Source organism: Capra hircus, chromosome 10, assembly GCF_001704415.2.
Source record: "Capra hircus breed San Clemente chromosome 10, ASM170441v1, whole genome shotgun sequence".
Taxonomy (NCBI): Eukaryota; Metazoa; Chordata; class Mammalia; order Artiodactyla; family Bovidae; genus Capra; species Capra hircus.
In genome coordinates, this window is record NC_030817.1 from 18,869,498 (window position 1) to 18,887,878 (window position 18,381).

General features: G+C 48.3%; 1 protein-coding gene across 1 annotated transcript in view; it reads left to right on the forward strand.

The window, feature by feature from the left end:
* Positions 1 to 18,381, forward strand: part of DPF3 (double PHD fingers 3) — a 288,545-nt gene that overhangs the window by 163,984 nt on the left and 106,180 nt on the right. The window contains exon 6 of the mRNA XM_005686036.3: positions 9,354 to 9,432. Coding sequence (XP_005686093.1) covers positions 9,354 to 9,432 — 79 coding nt within the window. The remainder of the gene's footprint in view (positions 1 to 9,353; positions 9,433 to 18,381) is intronic.

Here is an 18,381-nt window from a genome sequence, read left to right on the forward strand (position 1 = left end):
CACTCCTGTGTTCTTGCCTGGAGAATCCCAGGGACGGGGGAGTCTGGTGGGTTGCGGTCTATGGGGTCGCACAGAGTCGGACACAATTGAAGCGACTTAGCAGCAGCAGCAGAGGGAAAGAAGTGGCAGAGGGCACAGCGAGGGGATGTGTGGTCTGGGCGAGGGTAGAAGATGAGGAGAATGTGACTGCCGGCCCCATTCCTCAGTCATAGAAGAAGGCTGAAAGTGTCCTGTCTCTAGGGCTGCCCCAGTCTCACAGGCACTGCTTTGGCGTACCTTTCACCAGGCAGAGAGCAGAAGCATACTGGGAAAGCATGGCGGGGCCATAGCTGATGGTTCCCAGGCAGGTGTGGCAAGAGTTTTGGAGGTGTGTGGGCCTGGAATGTAGCAAGAAAAGGCCAGAAGCCTGGGGAATAGCAGATGGGAAATCCATGGTGGACGGAATAAAAAATGAGGGTGACCCTTGAGGGGAGGGAGCCAAACCTGAGTGGCACTCTCAGGCGTCTGGGGTGGTCCTCCAGAGTCCTCACACTCAAGGCCAAAGGGGTTGTCTGTGGTCACCTTCAGGGGTCAGCAGGAGTATCTGAAAATAACCTGGTGGAGTGAGCGCTGTGGGAATGAGCTGCCGCTTTCCATTTGGAGAGTTAGTGCTCTGAGGCCAGTCTGGCTCTTTCAGGCTGTGGACGGATGCTTACCGCCTCCCCAGATGAGAGGCTGGTCCTAGATGTCCTCTGGGTCGAGTGGTGATTACAGGAAGGCTCTCTATTCCCCGTGGCTCTTGAGTCTGAGCACACATCAGAATCACCACGAGAGCCTATCGAAATGCAAATTTGCAGGACTCACTCCCAGAAGTTGTGATTTAGGAGGTCCAGGGTCGGGCCTGGAAGGCTGTATTGTAAGCAGGTTCCTAGGTGACTGGTGCAGGCGGCCCAGCAGTGCCCACTCTGAGCTACGGTGCTCTGACCTGGACAGGAGCTGGAATTTCTCAGTCTGGACAGGGCCGCCCGCTGATGCCACAGCTCAGCTTCCTCCATGGTCAATGCTTTGACATTCTTGTTTAACCGTCTCCCACTTTCAGCTGGTTTGGGAGTTTGTTGTTTTATGTGTAGTTTTTTTTTTTTTTTTGTTTGTATGTGGGCTATTTCAACGCAAGTCCTGGATGTTTTTTTTTTTTTTTCCATTTAACCTGTGCCATATCTTAATGTATATCTCTAACAGGCATCATTATCATACCTAATAAAAATAACTATTCTAATATCCTCCACCTTCCCTGGTGGCTCAGTCGGTAAAGAATCTTTCTGCAATGCAAGAGACCTGAGTTTGACCCCTGGGTCAGGAAGATCCCCTGGAGAAGGGAATGGCTACCCACTCCAGTATTCTTGCCTGGAGAATTCCATGGACAGAGGAGCCTGGTGGGCTACAAACCATGGGATCACAAGAGTTGGACATGACTGAGTGACTAAACCACCACCATTCTGGTATCCAGTGCCTGATCATTTCCCCCTGATTTTCTCAAAAATGGCTTTGGCAGTTTGAAACTTGTCTTTTGCATTCTATAACATACTTCTTCCTTGCTATTGCCTGTCACATACATACTATTTTTTTCCCCTCCATGCCATTTATTTGTTGAAGAACCTGGGTGGTTGGTCTCATAGATTTTTCATATTCTAGATTTGGCAGACTGGTGGTGTCTAATGTGTCCCTGGATCCTCTTTATTTCCTGAAAACTAGTGTTTCGATGAGAGACAATTAGATTGCGGATATTCGTGTGTGTGTGTGTGTGTGTGTGTGTAAATACCCTTTTGGTGGGGCTAGATTCTTTCCTAGGTGTGTTGTGTGTTTCTTATTGCTTCACATCTGGAGGCATATGCTGTCCACTGGTTCTGACTTCAGTGGTGGTAAAACTGATCAGTGAATTTGGGTGTTGTCAGCCAGAGCTTTCCTTAGGAAAGTGCCTCATTGTGTTTTTACCTAGTCTTCTTAATGCCCACTGATAAATTTTTCTGGACCCATGACTTCACTGGGGGTTACGAAGTAATGAATGATCTGGTTCTATTGTTAAAGAAGACTTTAGAATGTGGGCTTTCTGGGCCTTTTGTGAACGCCAGTTGCTGTATGCCTGCAGGCCGGTTTCCATCCCTTCTCTTAGCCCAAACCAAACTTACTCTAGTAGATGGTAGACAACGGTTGTTTTAATATCTCTACTCCCTGAAATCTAGGCATTGAACTTGCAGTCAGCAAATATGAATTGGGTGTCTTCTCTGTAAGAACACCATCAGAAGCAGCAGCAACAGTCATCTGTACTGACTATACTTCCTATACATCAGGCAATGACGAGACTCTTCACAATAAGAACTATGTTACTGAGAGTGATGGTAGGTCCTTTATGCTGCATTCTGCATTTCTTCACTGTCCACTGGCCACCTGTGGCTACCAAACACTTGACATGTTGCTCATGCAAATTGAAATATGCTGTAGATGTAAAATATTCACTAGACTTTGAAGGTGGTAGTTTAGTTGCTCAATCATGTCCAACTCTTGTGACCCCATGGACTGTAGCCTGCCAGGCTCCTCTGTCCATGGGATTTCCTAGGCAAGAATACTGGAGTGGGGTGCCCTTCCCTTCTCCAGGGGATCTGCCTGACCAAGGATGAAACCCGAGTCTCCTGTACTGTGGGTAGATACTTCACCGATTGAACTACCAGGGAAGCCATAGATTTCGAAGACATAGTGTGAAAAGAACAGTGACCATTTCATTAATGATTTTATATTGATTACATACTGAAATAAAGATACTTTGGATGGATTGGGTTAAATAAAATATATTACTAAAATTAATTTCATCTTTTTCTCTTTTCACTCTTTTCAAAAATTTGGCCACTGGAAAATTTAAAAGGGCATGTGACCCCCATTGTATTTCTCTTGGTCAGCACTGCTTCTTTCTTTCCTATAAGTTGATATTATTACTTCTGGAGAGGTTAAGAACTTGTTCAAGGTTGTCCAACCCAGTAAGGAAGAATTGAGGATTTGAACACAGGTCTGTACTTTTCCAATGGGTCATGCATGGCCCAGTGCCCAGCATGTGGCCATTGGCCAGTTTGTTGAATGAATGGTTTAACGATAGGAAAAGAACAAAAAGTCTTATTTGAGCTTTTTGGGAGCTGAGAAAAGGCCTGAACACAGCAAGGGAGCTAGATGGGGCCTCGGCTAGTTCTGGGCCCATCTGCGCTGGCTGAGGGGCAGTCAAATGGCTCTACGTTGTGCAGTAACATGGTGGACATGTCACCCATGGCGGGAACCATGGAAGGACCTAAAAGTTACAGGGGAGCCTGCCTGTGCTGGAGTAAGGAGTGGAGACTGCTTCATGCACAACCTCAATGAAGCCACCCTTTAATATGTATTCAAGCTGCTGCTGGTGCCTGGAGGACAGTCACTCTTGTTTCTGTTGTCAGGACTGAGATGCAGTCTAAGGCTGTCTCAGTGTATGGTCCCTGGGCTTCAGCATCAGTGTCACCTAGGAGCTCCTTAGAAATGCAGATGCCAGACTCCACCCCAGTTGGGCTGAATTGGAGTCTGCACTCTAACAAGACCCCTAGATGCTCTGTGTGTTCATAGAAGTTAGAGCTAAGGTAGTGATGGCAAGAACAGTCTCTACCTTGTCTGAACTCTGAGTTCAAATCCTAGCTCTACCACTTACTAGAGTTTGGGTCAATTATGTAACCCCTGTGACTTTGACCAAATAATGTAAGTAGTGTGGGTCTCAGTTTCTTCATCATTAAAATTGAATTAGTAATTCACAACCGATTTTGAGTGCTTAATACAGGTGAAATATTAGGAGAGGACAAGCAAAGGGAATAGCTCTCTGACTTTGACAATGGAGATTCCCTGAGAGGTGAGAGAAATTTAGGCTCAACAATGAATAATTGGCCCTAGTCTTTGGTAGCTTTAATGCAACAATAAGCCCTACTGTAAGTCTATGGTAACTTTAGCCCAACAATCGAAGCTCTTTAAAATTCATGAAATTCCTGTGAGTCATCCATGTGAGTATTATCAATCAGTTGGTCAATCAGTAAGTGTTTATGATGCAGAATGGTGTAGTCCAGTGCTTCTCAAACTTTAGTGTGCATATAAAGCACCTGGTGATATTGTTCAAGCGTAAATTCTGATGCAGTAGGTCTGGTGGGTGGCTACTGAGATCTTGCTCGGTTAGCAGTATCCCAGATGATATCAGTGCTGTGGGTCTGAGCATTGCACTTTAAATAGCAAGAGTGTCGAACAGTAGCTTTCAATATTTATTTGGTCTCAGAGATTCTTTACTCAAAAATTACTGAGAGCCCCCGAAGCTGTTGTTCTGGTGGCTTATAACCAGTGATACGTCCCATGTTAGAAACAGAAGCAGAAAAATGTTAAACTTAAGAGTACACAAGCATATAGACTGATGACATCATTGTGTTTTGTAGCCCCTGGAAAACTCCCACTGTATACTTGTGGAGGATGAGAGTGAAAACTTTCAAATAACACTTTAGTACTATTACAAAAATAGTTTTGACATCAGAGACTCCCTGAAAGGGTCTCAGCGACTCCCAAGGATCCTTGGACCACTATTTGAGAACAACTGGTATAGAGCAACTAACTCTCTGCTTGGGACTGAGGCTGTCCTAGTTGAGAATCTTTTAGTTGTAGAAAACTCAACAGGTTAAGCAAGATGGAAAGTATTTGAAAAGCTGCTGAGCTATTGCCCGAGATTTGAGCAGTTTTTGAAGGTCCAGGAAGGACCAGAAAGTGGCAGGGATTTAGGACAGGGAAAAAGTAAGGAACCCAGGCAGTTTCTGGTCTTTACTCCTTCTCCTTTACTCTTCTCTCACAAGGTTGCCTCTTCTGCTTCTCTTTGCATGTGGCCCCATAGTTCCTGAACGTATGGGTCCCTAGTTCAAGTGACCTGTACTAACGAGAGGCACTATTTTCCAATTTGAAGTCTGTTGGAGGTAGAATCTGGTTGGCCCAGCTTGGGTTATGTGTCTACTTCTGAGTCAGCCAATCAACAGTAGCCAGCGGGCCAGGGCCGTGTGGTGCAATCATGGCTGCCGTAGCCCACCAGTGTGTGAATGGGAGGTGGAGTGGGGAGGAGTGGAGTGAGATGGGCAGTTCTCAGAGGCAGAGGGTGGTGTTTACGGACATCAGTCTCAAAGTCTTCTGTAACAGATTCTGGAAACCTGGGCCTCTGTCTTCCGCGGGCTCTGTGACTATGCGCAAGAGCCTTTTCTGAACCTGTTTCTTCAAGTACCAAATGGGAATGATATTAGTCGGTTAAACTCAGATGGTATTGTAGGAATTAACCGAGGTAGTATATAAGAAAGAACTTTGGTTGCTGTGTGCCCTGCATAGTACTAAGTGTCAGGGGTTATAATAAAATAGGGACTGTCATCTTTGCTCTCCAGGACCTTGAAATTAAATTGAGGAGAAAATGCTAATAGTCATGATACAATTAGAAAGCAGCAGGCTTCTGACTGTGAACTTACCAAATGCAGTAAGAGTTCAGAGGAAGGAGAAATCAACTGGGCAAGGATGGGAAATAATTTATTGAGTACTTCCTGTAGACCTAGTATTGTCCCCTGCGGTTTCACACCCCCTTATGAGCTCTACAACAACTCTGCAATAAAGATGTTGCTCTGCCCATTTTACAGCTGAGCAAACTGACACTCAGACAAGTAACTTGTCTAAAAACACATGCTAGTGTTTAAAGATATGTCCATCTGACTTTAAAACTGATGCTTTCCTCCGTAGTGTGGCAAGGGGACGATTCTTGGAGGAGTGGGATGTTGACAAGGTTAAAGCATGGACCAGATATGGCTGGGCAGAGTAGAGGCTGATTCATGACAGGGATCAGTCAAAACAAAGACTGGGATGCAGCATGAGCATGAGGTGATCATGGTAGGGTTGGTATTAGGATATCATTGGATAAATCAGTAGGCTTCGGATGGCTGTGACTGAGTATGTGATTGAATGGATGACCATGGGCTCCTGTCCTTCTCTCCTTTGTCTCATGAGTCTGAGTATCATGTAGGATGCATTGGGTAGGGCAACACAGAGGTAGAACCCTAGCTGGTGAGTTCTTTGAGCAGCTCAAGGGTTAATTGATGCCACTGGATTAAGATATGGAGTAAAAGGGAAATGCAAAGCCTAGAATGTCCTTTGAAGGAAGACAATACCAGAGGTGGATACAGAGAATGAAGGAGAAGAACCAAAGACAATTAACTTACTAACTGGCTGGTGGACCGATTCATTTATTCAGGGAACATTTATTAAGTGCTGTTTAGGTGGCTGGCCCTGTGCCAGGTTCCAAGTATAATGGTGGCCCAAATAGATGCATTTCCCACAATTACGTGGGAGAAACAGAAAACCAGCAAGTACAAATATACAAATATACTATATACAAATATATAGTATAATATTGTGCGTGCATGCTTAGTTGCTCAGTCATGTCCCACTCTTTGTGAGCCCTTGGACTGTAACCTGCCAGGGTTCTCTTTTCATGCAATTTTCCAGGCAAGAATACTGGTGAAAAGCGAAGTGAAAGTGAAAGTCGCTCAGTTGTGTCCGACTCTTTGTGACCCCATGGACTATATAGTCCGTGGAATTCTCCAGGCCAGAATACTGGAGTGGATAGCTGTTCCCTTCACCAGGGGATCTTCCCAACTCAGGGAATGAACCCAGGTCTCCCACATTGCAGGTGAATTCATTACCAGCTGAGCCACCAGGGAAGCCCAAGAATACTGGAGTGGGTAGCCTATCCCTTCTCCAGCAAATTTTTCCAACACAGGAATCGAACCGGGGTCTCCTGTGTTGCAGCTGGATTCTTTACCAACTGAGCTACCAGGAAAGCCCTTAAGAATACTGGTAGTTATTCCCTTCATCCAGGGGATCTTCCTGGCCCAGGGGTTGAATCTGGATCTCCCGCATTTCAGGTGGATTCTTTACCATCTGAGCCACCAGGGAAGCCCAGTATAATGCCAGATAATGCCAAGTGCTGTGACATGAAGCAGGATGGAAGGCATGAGTGAACATACATTGGTCAGGAGGGCTTCTCTGAGGAGGTGACATGTGAGCAAGACAAGTAGGTTCTGAGTTTCCAGGCTTGATATGTTGCAGGAGACTGGAAGAGTGCTTCTCTGATTGCTCAGTTGGTAGAGAATCTGCCTGCAATGCAAGAGACTTGGGTTCGATCCCTGGGTTGGAAGATCCCCTGGAGAAGGGAAAGGCTACCCACTCCAGCCTTCTGGCCTGGAGAATTCCATGGACTCTATAGTCCATGGGATGGCAAAGAGTCGGACACAACTGAGCGACTTTCACATGTATACATACCAGCCACTGGAGGCATCCCTGGCCTCTGTCCCCGATGCCCTGGAGCCACGATCCCTGTCTGCAGTTGAGGAAACTGAGGTGCAAGGAGACAGTGGGAGCGTTATCAAGCCCTGGCTCTCGATGGGGGGCCCCTCCCCCTCAGGCTGCTCCCAGTTCTGGCTCCCCTCCTCTCCTCCCTGGCGGGTGGGAAGTATTTTTAGTCTCCCGAGCCCCCTCCCCTAGTCTGCCTTTGCCTCTGTCATTCTGCTTGACTTGCTTTCACCTGCTCCGAGGCTGCTGTGACAGGGCTGCGGGCTGCACACGTCAAGCTGTCCCCGGCTTCTCTGAGGGGACATTGTTGGGGGGGGGCGCGGGCAGCTGAGGGTGACCACCCTCAACGTGGGCAGGGAGGGAGGCCTTGTCAGTGCCTGGGGAGGGGGTGGCTGCTCCCTCTTGGGGTCAACTCTGCGTAATGAGGGCGAGGGGAGGGGGCTGCTAGCTGGCGGGATGTGCAGGGATGAGGGGGGAGTATGCAGGGATGGGGGTGGCGGGGGGGGGGGGTGGTGCGGGCGGGGAGGCCAGGCGGGAAAGCTCCCTGGAGGGGAGGGGAGGAGGGAGGGGGAATTTTGTAATTTGTTTTGGAGAGAGTCAACCAAGGAGGCGGTGGCCGCCGTAGCTTGGCAGGTGGTTGTTGATTGTGAACTGCGTGTGTTTGCGGAGAGGGTGTGTTTGGGGAGAGGGTGTACATCACGCGACTGGGGTACAGGCCCTTCCACTATGATGTCCCCAGGGAAAGTGTGTGTGTGTGTGTGAGAGAGAGAGAGAGAGCACTTCAGGCCTTTTGACTGTGAAGCATCCCCCCCCGCCCCGGGACCACTTTTCCAGGCCAGGTCCCGTTTGCCCTGCACACCAGGTGCTGCCATGTTTTATTTCTCATCTACTGTGCCTTCCTTTCTCTGTTCCCAAAGACCCCAGCAGGCCCTTTCCCTGCTTGGGAGTTTAGTGCTACTCATTACCAGAGAATGACCCGGAGGAGGCTAGGGTGCTACCCACGTGACCGCTGTAGGACTCACAAAGGTCTAAAAATAAACCCTGCCATGTTCTCGTAGCCACTGTCCCAGGGCTGCTGAGCTGCCAGCTCCTTCTCTGGCTGCTCTTGTCAATCCTTGGAGGTGGAGCCTACCCCTCCATGCCACCCCCCACAACCCCCAGATGATGCTGGGAGATGCACACATGATGGGGTTGTCAAGAGTCCAGCCCCAGGAGACTTTGAGGTGTCAAGGTCTTGGCCACTGGCTGGGGACTGGAGGCAGACCACACAGGGAGGCCTCAGCAGATGCCCACCCCATGGAGTAGGCTGAGCAAGTGGGGAGGGGAGTGCCCCACGGGCCTGGGCTCCTGCCCCAATTCCAGACCTGGCTCGCTCTTGAGAGACTTGAGCTGGAGGGGGTGTGAACACAGGAGTCTGGGGTGATAGCTGCACGCTCATGGTACGTGCTCTCGTTTTCCCACCATCTTTGCTGCCGAGGGGAGTGGGTTTGGCATCTACCTGCGGTGTCAGCAAACCTGGGGGCTGAGGAGTTGGAGGAAGAGGTCCTGGGGCAACAGTAGAGGATGGGAATTCTGACTGCTCAAGGCTCTGGAGTCAGACTGTCTTGAGTTTACATCCTGGCTCAGCACTTAGTGACCAAGTGACCTTGGGTGAGCTACTTCCCCTCTCTGTTGCCTCAGTCTTCTCCTCTGTAAAATGGAGATAATAGCACCTGCCTTTTGGAGTTGTGAGGATTTAATGAAGTGATACAAGTGAGTTGCTGAGTCATCTGGGCAAGTTACCCAGCCTCTCTGGGCCTCAGTTTCCTGGCCCATAAAATGGGGTTGGTATAGGTACGAGTGGAGTATAAGGTTGAATGAGGAGATCCAGATGAAGTGCTCAGGGCCTCACAGAACACATGCTGGGGGACCACAGTGATTGTCAGCATAACAAGCACCCCGATATTCCCGTGTCTCCCCAGGCCCGTGGCTCCGCAGGTGGCAGGAGGAGGCACGACGCCGCCTCGCAGGAAGACCATGACAAACCCTACGTCTGTGACAGTGAGTACAGCAGATGCCACCTTCCTGCCGCGGCCCCCACCCTTCCCTGAGCTGCTCCAGCCCGGAGCTTGCTGGCTCCTCCTCTCGGGCCTGGACCTCAGCTCGCCTGCTGGCTGCCACCTCACTGCAGTCACACCTGACCTCCTCTGGCTGCTCCCCTAGGCCTGGTGTTGCTGCAGGAGGGAGAAGCCAGCCTGGGAGGCCTCCCTGCCCTGTGCTCCTTTCCCTGAAGTGACCTCCTTTGTGGCTTTCCTCTGGCTCCCTCTCTTTCATTCTCTCTGTCGCTGTAAGGCTCATCCTCTATTTCTTTTTCTGTTTCAGAGAATTACAAACAAAAACATAACTCAAAATCCTCCAACAGAGGTGCTTGGCTCCGGCGCCTTTTCATTTGTTTCCCTTTAATTTCCTTTCTCTTCTTTTTCTCTCTCTCTCCTGTCCTAGGTGAGGCAGGTTATGAATCTTTCTCTGACGATGACTTAGTTTAATAAATGGCCTGCGATCCATCTCCAGCCTTTCTCACTGGCTTCAGGAACATCTTTGGACAAGTGACTCCCCAGCTCCAGGGTTTAGGGTCCGCAGACAGAGCTGGGGAGGGACTGAGGCGGGCAGAGCCGCGGGAACAGTGGCAGCAGGTGGACCTTGGAGACCTGCAGCTTTTGGAGGGACTGCCGTCAGCCTGAGAGAGCTTTGACTTTCTCACCCACCAGAGCACTGGGCGGTGGGTTTAGATCCTTGCCCTAGTTATCTCCTCACCAGATCCGGCGCCATCTGCTCGCTCCATGGCAGGGGTGGCCCTCGAAACCGCCCTCCCTGACCATCTTCCCTTCCTGCCTTCTCTCTGAGGACGCAGAGCTCTGCCATGGGCGAGAAGGGGCTGCAGTGGGACCACTGAGGCTGGGCTGGGCACGGTGGTCCCTCGGGTGCCCCGCCCGCCCTACTGGTATTTGCAGGAACCGCCTCCCCCCATCCCCCCAGGGAGACGGGCCGGAGGCACAGGCAGTGCGTCTGGGGGGGTGCTGCGCGTTTCCTCCCTCTTGGCTGGCCTCTTTCGATTTCCACAAGTTGTTCTATGCCTGGTGGGATGACAGCTGTTTGGAGAACATTTTGCTAGAACAACTCAAACTCCATGACCCCCATTTGACTGTTTAGTACACCGTGCAGATGACAGTCCTGAGGCAAGTCCTGCAGGTAACATTGTCTCCATCCACACGTGACCCAGGTTCAGGATGAGGAGGGAGCAGGGCATGGGGGTCTGATGTCTCTTGGCAGTGCCGGGAGGTGCCTGCTTCCTCCTGGGTCTTGCTTCCTGGAAGGCATTCAGTTTTGTTCTGACATATAAAACCCAAGCATGCTAGCCCCTCTGGAGACTGGTTCAGGGCTGGGAAGGGTGCTTCAGACACCCCAGCAGCAGGCTTTCCTGCTGTGTCTGGCTGGAGCAGCCCCGCTATCAGGAATGCCAAGAGCTGCTTAGGAAGTGGGGCATTGCAGCTCCATTCCTCTTTTAAAAGCCTGCATTTTCTTAGGTGGTTTTCTGCCTCCACAGACAGTGGGATTATGTTTTGCTCTGTCTCTCCAGCTCTCATCATGTCCCCAGCCCATAATAATCCCAGACACACCCATGCACCCCTTTCCATCCTCCCCTCGGCTCCTGTCTTTGCTCCTTTGTCACCGAGGTCTGCCTCCTTAGCGTTAAATCCAGGACGTGCCCTTTGTGGGTGTCCCCACCTGGCCTGGCTCACACCCTCTCCCCCAGCTCCTGTGGCTTTGTTTAGGGGCTCTCATTGCCATTTGCGATTTCCCCTTCCCCTCCCTGGGGGGGTCTCTTCCTCCTCCTGTGTTCCCTGTGTTGCTTGGGAGGCCTGATTACAGGCTTTCCGGAAGTCTCTGCAGTTGGTTCTGCCTACACAGGCCTCCTTTTTCCTCCCTCGATGGAACAAGGTCCGCCGTGGAATGCCCTTCTCTAGTCTGGCTCTCTTAGGAAACTGTGGCAGCTCAGTGATTAATAGACTTTATTTTTATCTGGTGCCCTTCAGACATGTGATCCTTTGGGATAGGAATGATCTTTGGAGAGGTCGCAAGGCCCACCTCCCACCCCCGATCTGAGCAGGGAATGCTTTTAATAATCTCTAATGCATCCTAAGTAGAGAGGTGTCTGGTCAACTCCTCGAATGTCCCCAGGGATGGTGTTACCATAAGCTGCCCTTTCTTCCATGATTCCAACTGTGCTTTGAATGATTGTTTTTTTCCCTTAATAGGAGCTGAAAATTTTCTTTCCTACAGGCCAGCTTAGTTTTGTGCATCTTTTCCCAACCAATAGGCAACATTCAGCATTTCATCTGTGCTGGAGGCCCTCTTAACATCTCCTTGTATTCTTGGTTTGCCTAGGAATACATCGCATAATTTTTGTGCTGGCCTGCTCTGAATCCCCTTCCAGGTTTAATTTAAACTCAGCACTCTCATTGAAAGTAGTACCAAGGCCAAATGGTTCAAAGAGTAACAGACACATTTCCTTGTTTATTTTACGCATTGCCTCTTACCACCACCTGCATCTGTAGAGAGCAAAAGTAATTGGCCACCCTCTCACACTGTGCACCGTCTCAACCACTTCCCACTTGGTGCCTGTCCTGACCCCCTGGGCTAATGCCTCTCCAGGTGTGTGCTCTTTTCTACTTATGCATTTGATTATTCCTTCTTCCATAAATCACTCTGCATTCAGCCCTATTGAGTTTCCATAAAGAGATACAATAATATGTGACTTCAATATACAAGATTCAATAAAGGCAAATTTAAAGACAGTGCCCAGTAGTTAAATTTCATTCTTCACAGATTTGCAATCCCTGCCATTTTTGTATTGTGTGTGGTTTGATTTGCATAATCCCCACTGCATATTTCGAGTTATTTATGAAAATATTAGGCCACCTTGGACCCCACCACCTCTTCTCAGGTTTCTGTGGAGTAGTTGTAGCTATGTTTTCAGGTATGATTGTATTTAACCCTTCCGGGTATCTATTCCCATACAGTCATCCTGCTCTGTTCTTGGTCCAAGGTTCCCTTTCAAGATGAGTGGTTGAAATATTATCTTACCTGCTAACTTCAGGTGATAGATAGTTTACTTGTTACCTTTCACTCAGTCCTTGAATTTATTCCATCTCAGGGAAATATTCAATCATCTAAACATAATTTATTTTTTACCCAATCCTTCATTTTCCAGAAAGTAACCAATCTCTATTAATTATCCTGAAAGTCTACTCAGCTTCAGGATTAAAGCTCTGTTTCTTCCCTTTTAATCTCTTGCTGAAGGGGAGAGAGTGTTCAATCCCTTCAAGTAAAGTACCTGCATGAGACGTTGTAGGACAGGCTGTCGGTGTTGGTCAGAGTGTGGGCCTGGACGACCTGTGCAAAGATGACTGAGATGTTGTTAAACCTGCATCTTTCGAGAGCTTCTCAGGGGATACTTAGGAATACTGGGAATGATTCTTCTACTTCATTCAGATCCGAAGGCTTCTGGCCTGTAACTGATCAGCGCTTTTATTATTCCCTGCTTTTTGCATCTGAATGTTCTGGCGGCTCCAAGAATTCTCCAGGCAGAGTGTCGCTGGCTTGCATTTCTGTTTTAGTTGTTCTCTTTAGAATCTTTCCTGTTCTTTCAACATTGTTATAAAACTCAGTAGTCTAATATAAAATTCAGCAACCCAGCAGTTGACTTTAATTTACTCAATAGCTTTAAATCCCAGTAATATAATTTACTCCCTTTTATAGGTGGGATGATGACAGAGGATAGATCTGTGTGAGAAATCCTTGGGTTTGAGCCACTAGAGTATTTTTAAGATCATTTCAGGCATTTGCCACTTTGCTTCCTAACTATTCCCAGCTCTGGGTTTCTCTTTGCATCACTACGCCAGACTCCTGCTGAGAGACTCACTTTTCCACTTTCTTAGGGCTTCCTTGATAGCTCAGTTGGTAAAGAATCTGCCTGCAATGCAGGAGACCCTGGTTCGATACTGGGTCGGGAAGATCCCCTGGAGAAGGGAAAGGCTACTCACTCCAGTATTCTGGCCTAGAGAATTCCATGGACTGTATAGTCCATGGGTCACAAAGAGTCGAATACAACTGAGCGACTTTCACTTTCACATGTTCAAGGAGCGTCATGGGAAAGAGGATGGTGGTGATGGGATGATTTTTAGGAAGAGGGAAAATATTTGTCTCTCCGTCTCAGTCATTTAGGGAGGAACAGTGCACCCATTTGCCCTTCTGCGGGGCACAATAGAAATGATTTGTGAAGTTATTATTTTCTTTCTCTATTTTTAAAGACATTTAAAAAAGTTAATTTAAATTTAATTACATTGTAGGAAAAACACTTAGCCTGAGACCTATCCTCTTAAATTTTTAAGTGAACATTATATGCTGTTGAATAGGGGCACATCGTTGTACAGTAGGTCTTTAGAGCTTGCTCTTCTTGCTTGATGGAAACTTTATGCTCGTTAATTATCTGTTTCCTATCACCCATTGCCCACCAGCCCCTGGCACTACCATTCCAGTCTTTGATGCTATGGATTTGACTGCTTTAGATAACTCATACAGATAGACTCATGCCATACCTGTCTTTCTGTGTGGCGCTGTGCTTAATCGCTCAGTCGTGTCCGACTCTTTGTGACCCAATGGACTGTAGCCCGCCAGGCTCCTCTGTCCGTGGGGATTCTCCAGGCAAGAATACTGGAGTGGGTTGCCATGCCCTCCTCCAGGGGTTCTTCCCGACCCAGGGATGGAACCCAGGTCTCCCACATTGTGGGCAGATTCTTTATCATCTGAGCCACCGGGGAAGCCCATTTGTCTCTCTAGAACTGGCTTACTTTGTTTAGCACAGTGTTCTTAAGATTCATCTATGTTATTGTACATTGAATAACGCAATATTCCTTTTAAAGGATGACTAGTGTTCCATTCGGAGAAGGCAATGGCACCCCACTCCAGTACTCTTGCCTGGAAAATCCCATGGACGAAGGAGCCTGGTAGGCTGCAGTCCATGGGGTCACTAGGAGTCGGGTACGACTGAGCAACTTCACTTTCACTTTTCACTTTCATGCATTGGAGAAGGAAATGGCAACCCACTCCAGTGTTCTTGCCTGGAGAATCCCAGGGACGGGGGAGCCCGGTGGGCTGCCATCTATGGGGTCGCACAGAGTTGGCCACGACTGAAGCGACTTAGCAGCAGCAGCAGCAGCATTCCATTGTGTGTGTGCCACGTTTCTGTATCCATTCATTCACTGATGGACATCTAGGTTGTTTGCACATACTGGCTGTTGAGAAAAATGCTGCAAACCTAAGAGTGCTGATATTTCTTTGAGATACTGATTTCAACTCTTTTGGATAAATACCCAGATGTGGGACAGCTGGATCAAATGGCAATTCTCCTTTTAATTTTTTAAGGAAACTCTGTACTGTTTTCCACAGCAGCTGTACTGTTTGGCATTCCCACCAATAGTGCACAAGGGCTCCGACCTCCCCACGCTCTCGCCAACACTTGTCTTTTGCTCCCAGCCTTTTCTGATTATGGTGATAGCATCTGCTAATGGGTGCTTATGTGTGCAGAGCACGATGCTAAGCATTTTATATACATTGTTTCTATAAATCCCAGTGCAAACCTTGAGAGGCAGGGACAATTGAGCTCACTTTACTGAAAAGAAACAGGCTCAGAGAGGTGAGGGGACTTATCCAAGGTCACACAGCTAGTTAATGCTAAACCTGGGGTATGAATCCTGTTTCTCCAGCTCCAGAACAGACACACCCCAAGACATCTTCACACAGACTGCTGGCTAATATGCCCTCCTCCACACTGATAGAGAATTTGGTTCTGTGTGGATCATAGCAAACTGTGGAAAATTCTTAAAGAGATGGGAATACCAGACCACTATACCTCTCTCCTGAGAAACCTGTATGTAGGACAAGAAGCAACAGTTATAATCAGACATGAAACAATGGACTGGTTCCAAACTGGGAAAGGAGTACATCAAGGCTGTATATTGTCACCCTGCTTATTTAACTTATATGCAGAGTACATCATGCAAAATGCTGGGCTAGATGAAGCACAAGCTGGAATCAAGATTGCCAGGAGAAATATCAACAACCTCAGATATGCAGATGATACTACTCTACGGGTAGACAGCAAAGAGGAACTAAAGAGCCTCTTGATGAGAGTGAAAAAGCTGGCTTGAAACTCAACATTCAAAAAATGAAGATCATGGCATCCGGTCCCAGCACTTCATGGCAAATAGATGGGGAAAAAAATGGAAACAGTGACAGACTTTATTTTCCTAGGCTCCAAAATCACTGCAGACAGTGACTGCTATTACGAAATTAAAAGGCCCTTGCTCCTTGGAAGGAGAGCTATGACAAAGCTGCTGCTGCTGCTAAGTCGCTTCAGTCGTGGCTGACTCTGTGTGACCCCATAGACAGCAGCCCACCAGGCTCCCCCGTCCCTGGGATTCTCCAGGCAAGAACACTGAAGTGGGTTGCCATTTCCTTCTCCAGTGCATGAAAGTGAACAGTGAAAGTGAAGTCGCTCAGTCGTGTCCGACTCTTTGCGACTCCATGGACTGCAGCCCACCAGGCTCCTCCATCCATGGGATTTTCCAGGCAAGAGTACTGGAGTAGGGTGCCATCACCTTCTCCGACGACAAGGCTAGACAGTGCATTAAAAAGCAGAAACATCATTTTGCCGACTAAAGTTTGTATAGTCAAAGCTATGATTTTTCCAGTAGTCAGGTATTGATGTGAGAGTTGAACCATAAAGAAGGCTGAACGCTGAAGAATTGATGCTTTCAAACTGTGGTGCTGGAGAAGATTCTTAAGAGTCGCTTGAAGTGCAAGAGATCAAACCAGTCAATCCTAAAGGAAACCAACCCTGAATATTCATAGGAAGAACTGATGCTGAAGCTCCAATACTTTGGCCACCTGATGCGAAGAGCCGACTCATTGGAAAAGACCCTGATACTGGGGAAGATTGAAGGCAAAAGAAGACGGGGGCAGCAGAGGATGAGATGGTTAGACAGCTTCATCAACTCAATGGACGTGAATGTGAGCAAGCTCCAGGAGATGGTGAAGGACAGGGGAGCCTTGGTGTGCTGCGTTCCATGGGGTGGCAAAGATTTGGACACGACTTAATGACTACACAACAGCAATAACAAATACGTCCTGCTCCACACCGAAAGAGACTTTGGTGCTCCTGAAAGCTGAGGAAACAACATGCTTTAACAATCAATGAATGAGCGAGCACGCTTTATTTATGAGGTGAGGCCTCGTCCACTGTTGACAGACGGCTTCCCGGTGTCAGGTTGGCAAGCTGGAATCAGGTAGTAATTATAGCTGAAGTGGAATGGAATAGTTTACATAATTTTGAGCCTTTTCAATTTAAATCTATTAAAATCATTCTACCTCCCACCCCTACCGGGGTTATTAGGTTAGATTAGTGACAGAAGGCACGCAGATGTGATGGAAGCCCTCCTGGGAACTTGACTCACCTCTGAGTCTTGTCAGTCTCAGCTCGGTCTCCATATGAGCAAGAACTTTGTCCCCTACCGTCCCCACCCCACTGTTGTGTAGTTTTGATTGTGTGGCCCATGACTTCACTGTGTTGCCTCCCTTCTAGAAACCTGGTGGGCTTGTAACTCTGTCCAGTTGGGCCAGTGTCAGAATAGGGCCTGGGTCTTCTGGGTGGTAGACCCCAGGGAGCATGTTTGGGACAAAAAGCAGGATCTGGGGGTAGACCCCCTCAAGTGGCTATGACACCACTTCTCTCATTTGTCAATGATGGGGAGCTCCTTTTTTTTTTTCCTTCTGAACATTTTATTTATTCAATTTTGCTGCACTGGGTCTTCATTAATGTGCATAGGCATTCTCTAGTTGCAGCGAGCAGGGGCTGCTCTCCAGTTATGGAGAGCTCTCCATAACTGCTCTCCAGGCTTCTCCTTGAAGTGGCTTCTCTTGTTGTGGAGCATGGGCTTTAGGGTGCTCAGGCTTCGGAAGTTGTGGCTCCTGGGCTCCAGAGCACAGACTTAATAGTTGCGGTGCACAGGTTTCATTGCTCCGTGGCATGTGGGATCTTCCTGGATCAGGGATTGAACCTGTATCTCCTGAGCTGGCAGGATGATTCTTCACTACAGAACCACCAGGGAAGCTCCGGGAGCTCCTTTTGTAAAAAAAAAAAAAAAAAAAACAAAAAACTGCCTGGCTGGATCTTAGTTGTGGCATGCGTGATCTAGTTCCCTGACCAGGGATCAGACCTGGGCCCCCTGCATTGGAAGTGCGGAATCTTAAGCCCTGAACCACCGCAGAAGCCCCAGCTCCTTTCTTGAGTCTCTAGACCTCCTCAGTCAATTGCCTTTTCCCCATCATGGGCTCCTTTCTTCCCAGGCTTAACAGCGAGGCTCTTTCCCTGGGACATAGTATGCTGGGGTATAGGACATTAGACCGACATGCGGGGGCCTAGAGCAGCCCCAGCTGCTCCCACAGTGTTTCAGAAACTCTACTTGACTTTGTGCATGTGTGCATGCATGCTTAGTTGCTTCAGTTGTGTCCGACTCTTTGTGACCCTATGGACCATAGCCAGCCAGGCTCCTCTGTCCGTGGGATTCTCTAGGCAAGAACACTGGAGTGGCTTGCCATGTGCTCCTCCAGGCTGCTTGACCTCAGCCTCCTTAAAAATCACTGCCGTTTCCTCTCGTACATGAGTGCACAGGAAGAATCAGATGACCACTGCAGTCTTATTAAACATTTTCTGAGGGCATTAAACCACGTTCTCTAAGGCTCACATGCTTCTAGCTTCGAGCTGCAGCAGAAAAGCCAATAATGTGGGCTTCAGGCTGGCTGCCCTTGTCGCTGGAGGGAAGCTGGGCTCATCACTCAGTTGTTGCTGATATTATCTCACAGGTCCTTGCGTGGGGTGCAGCGGGGGAG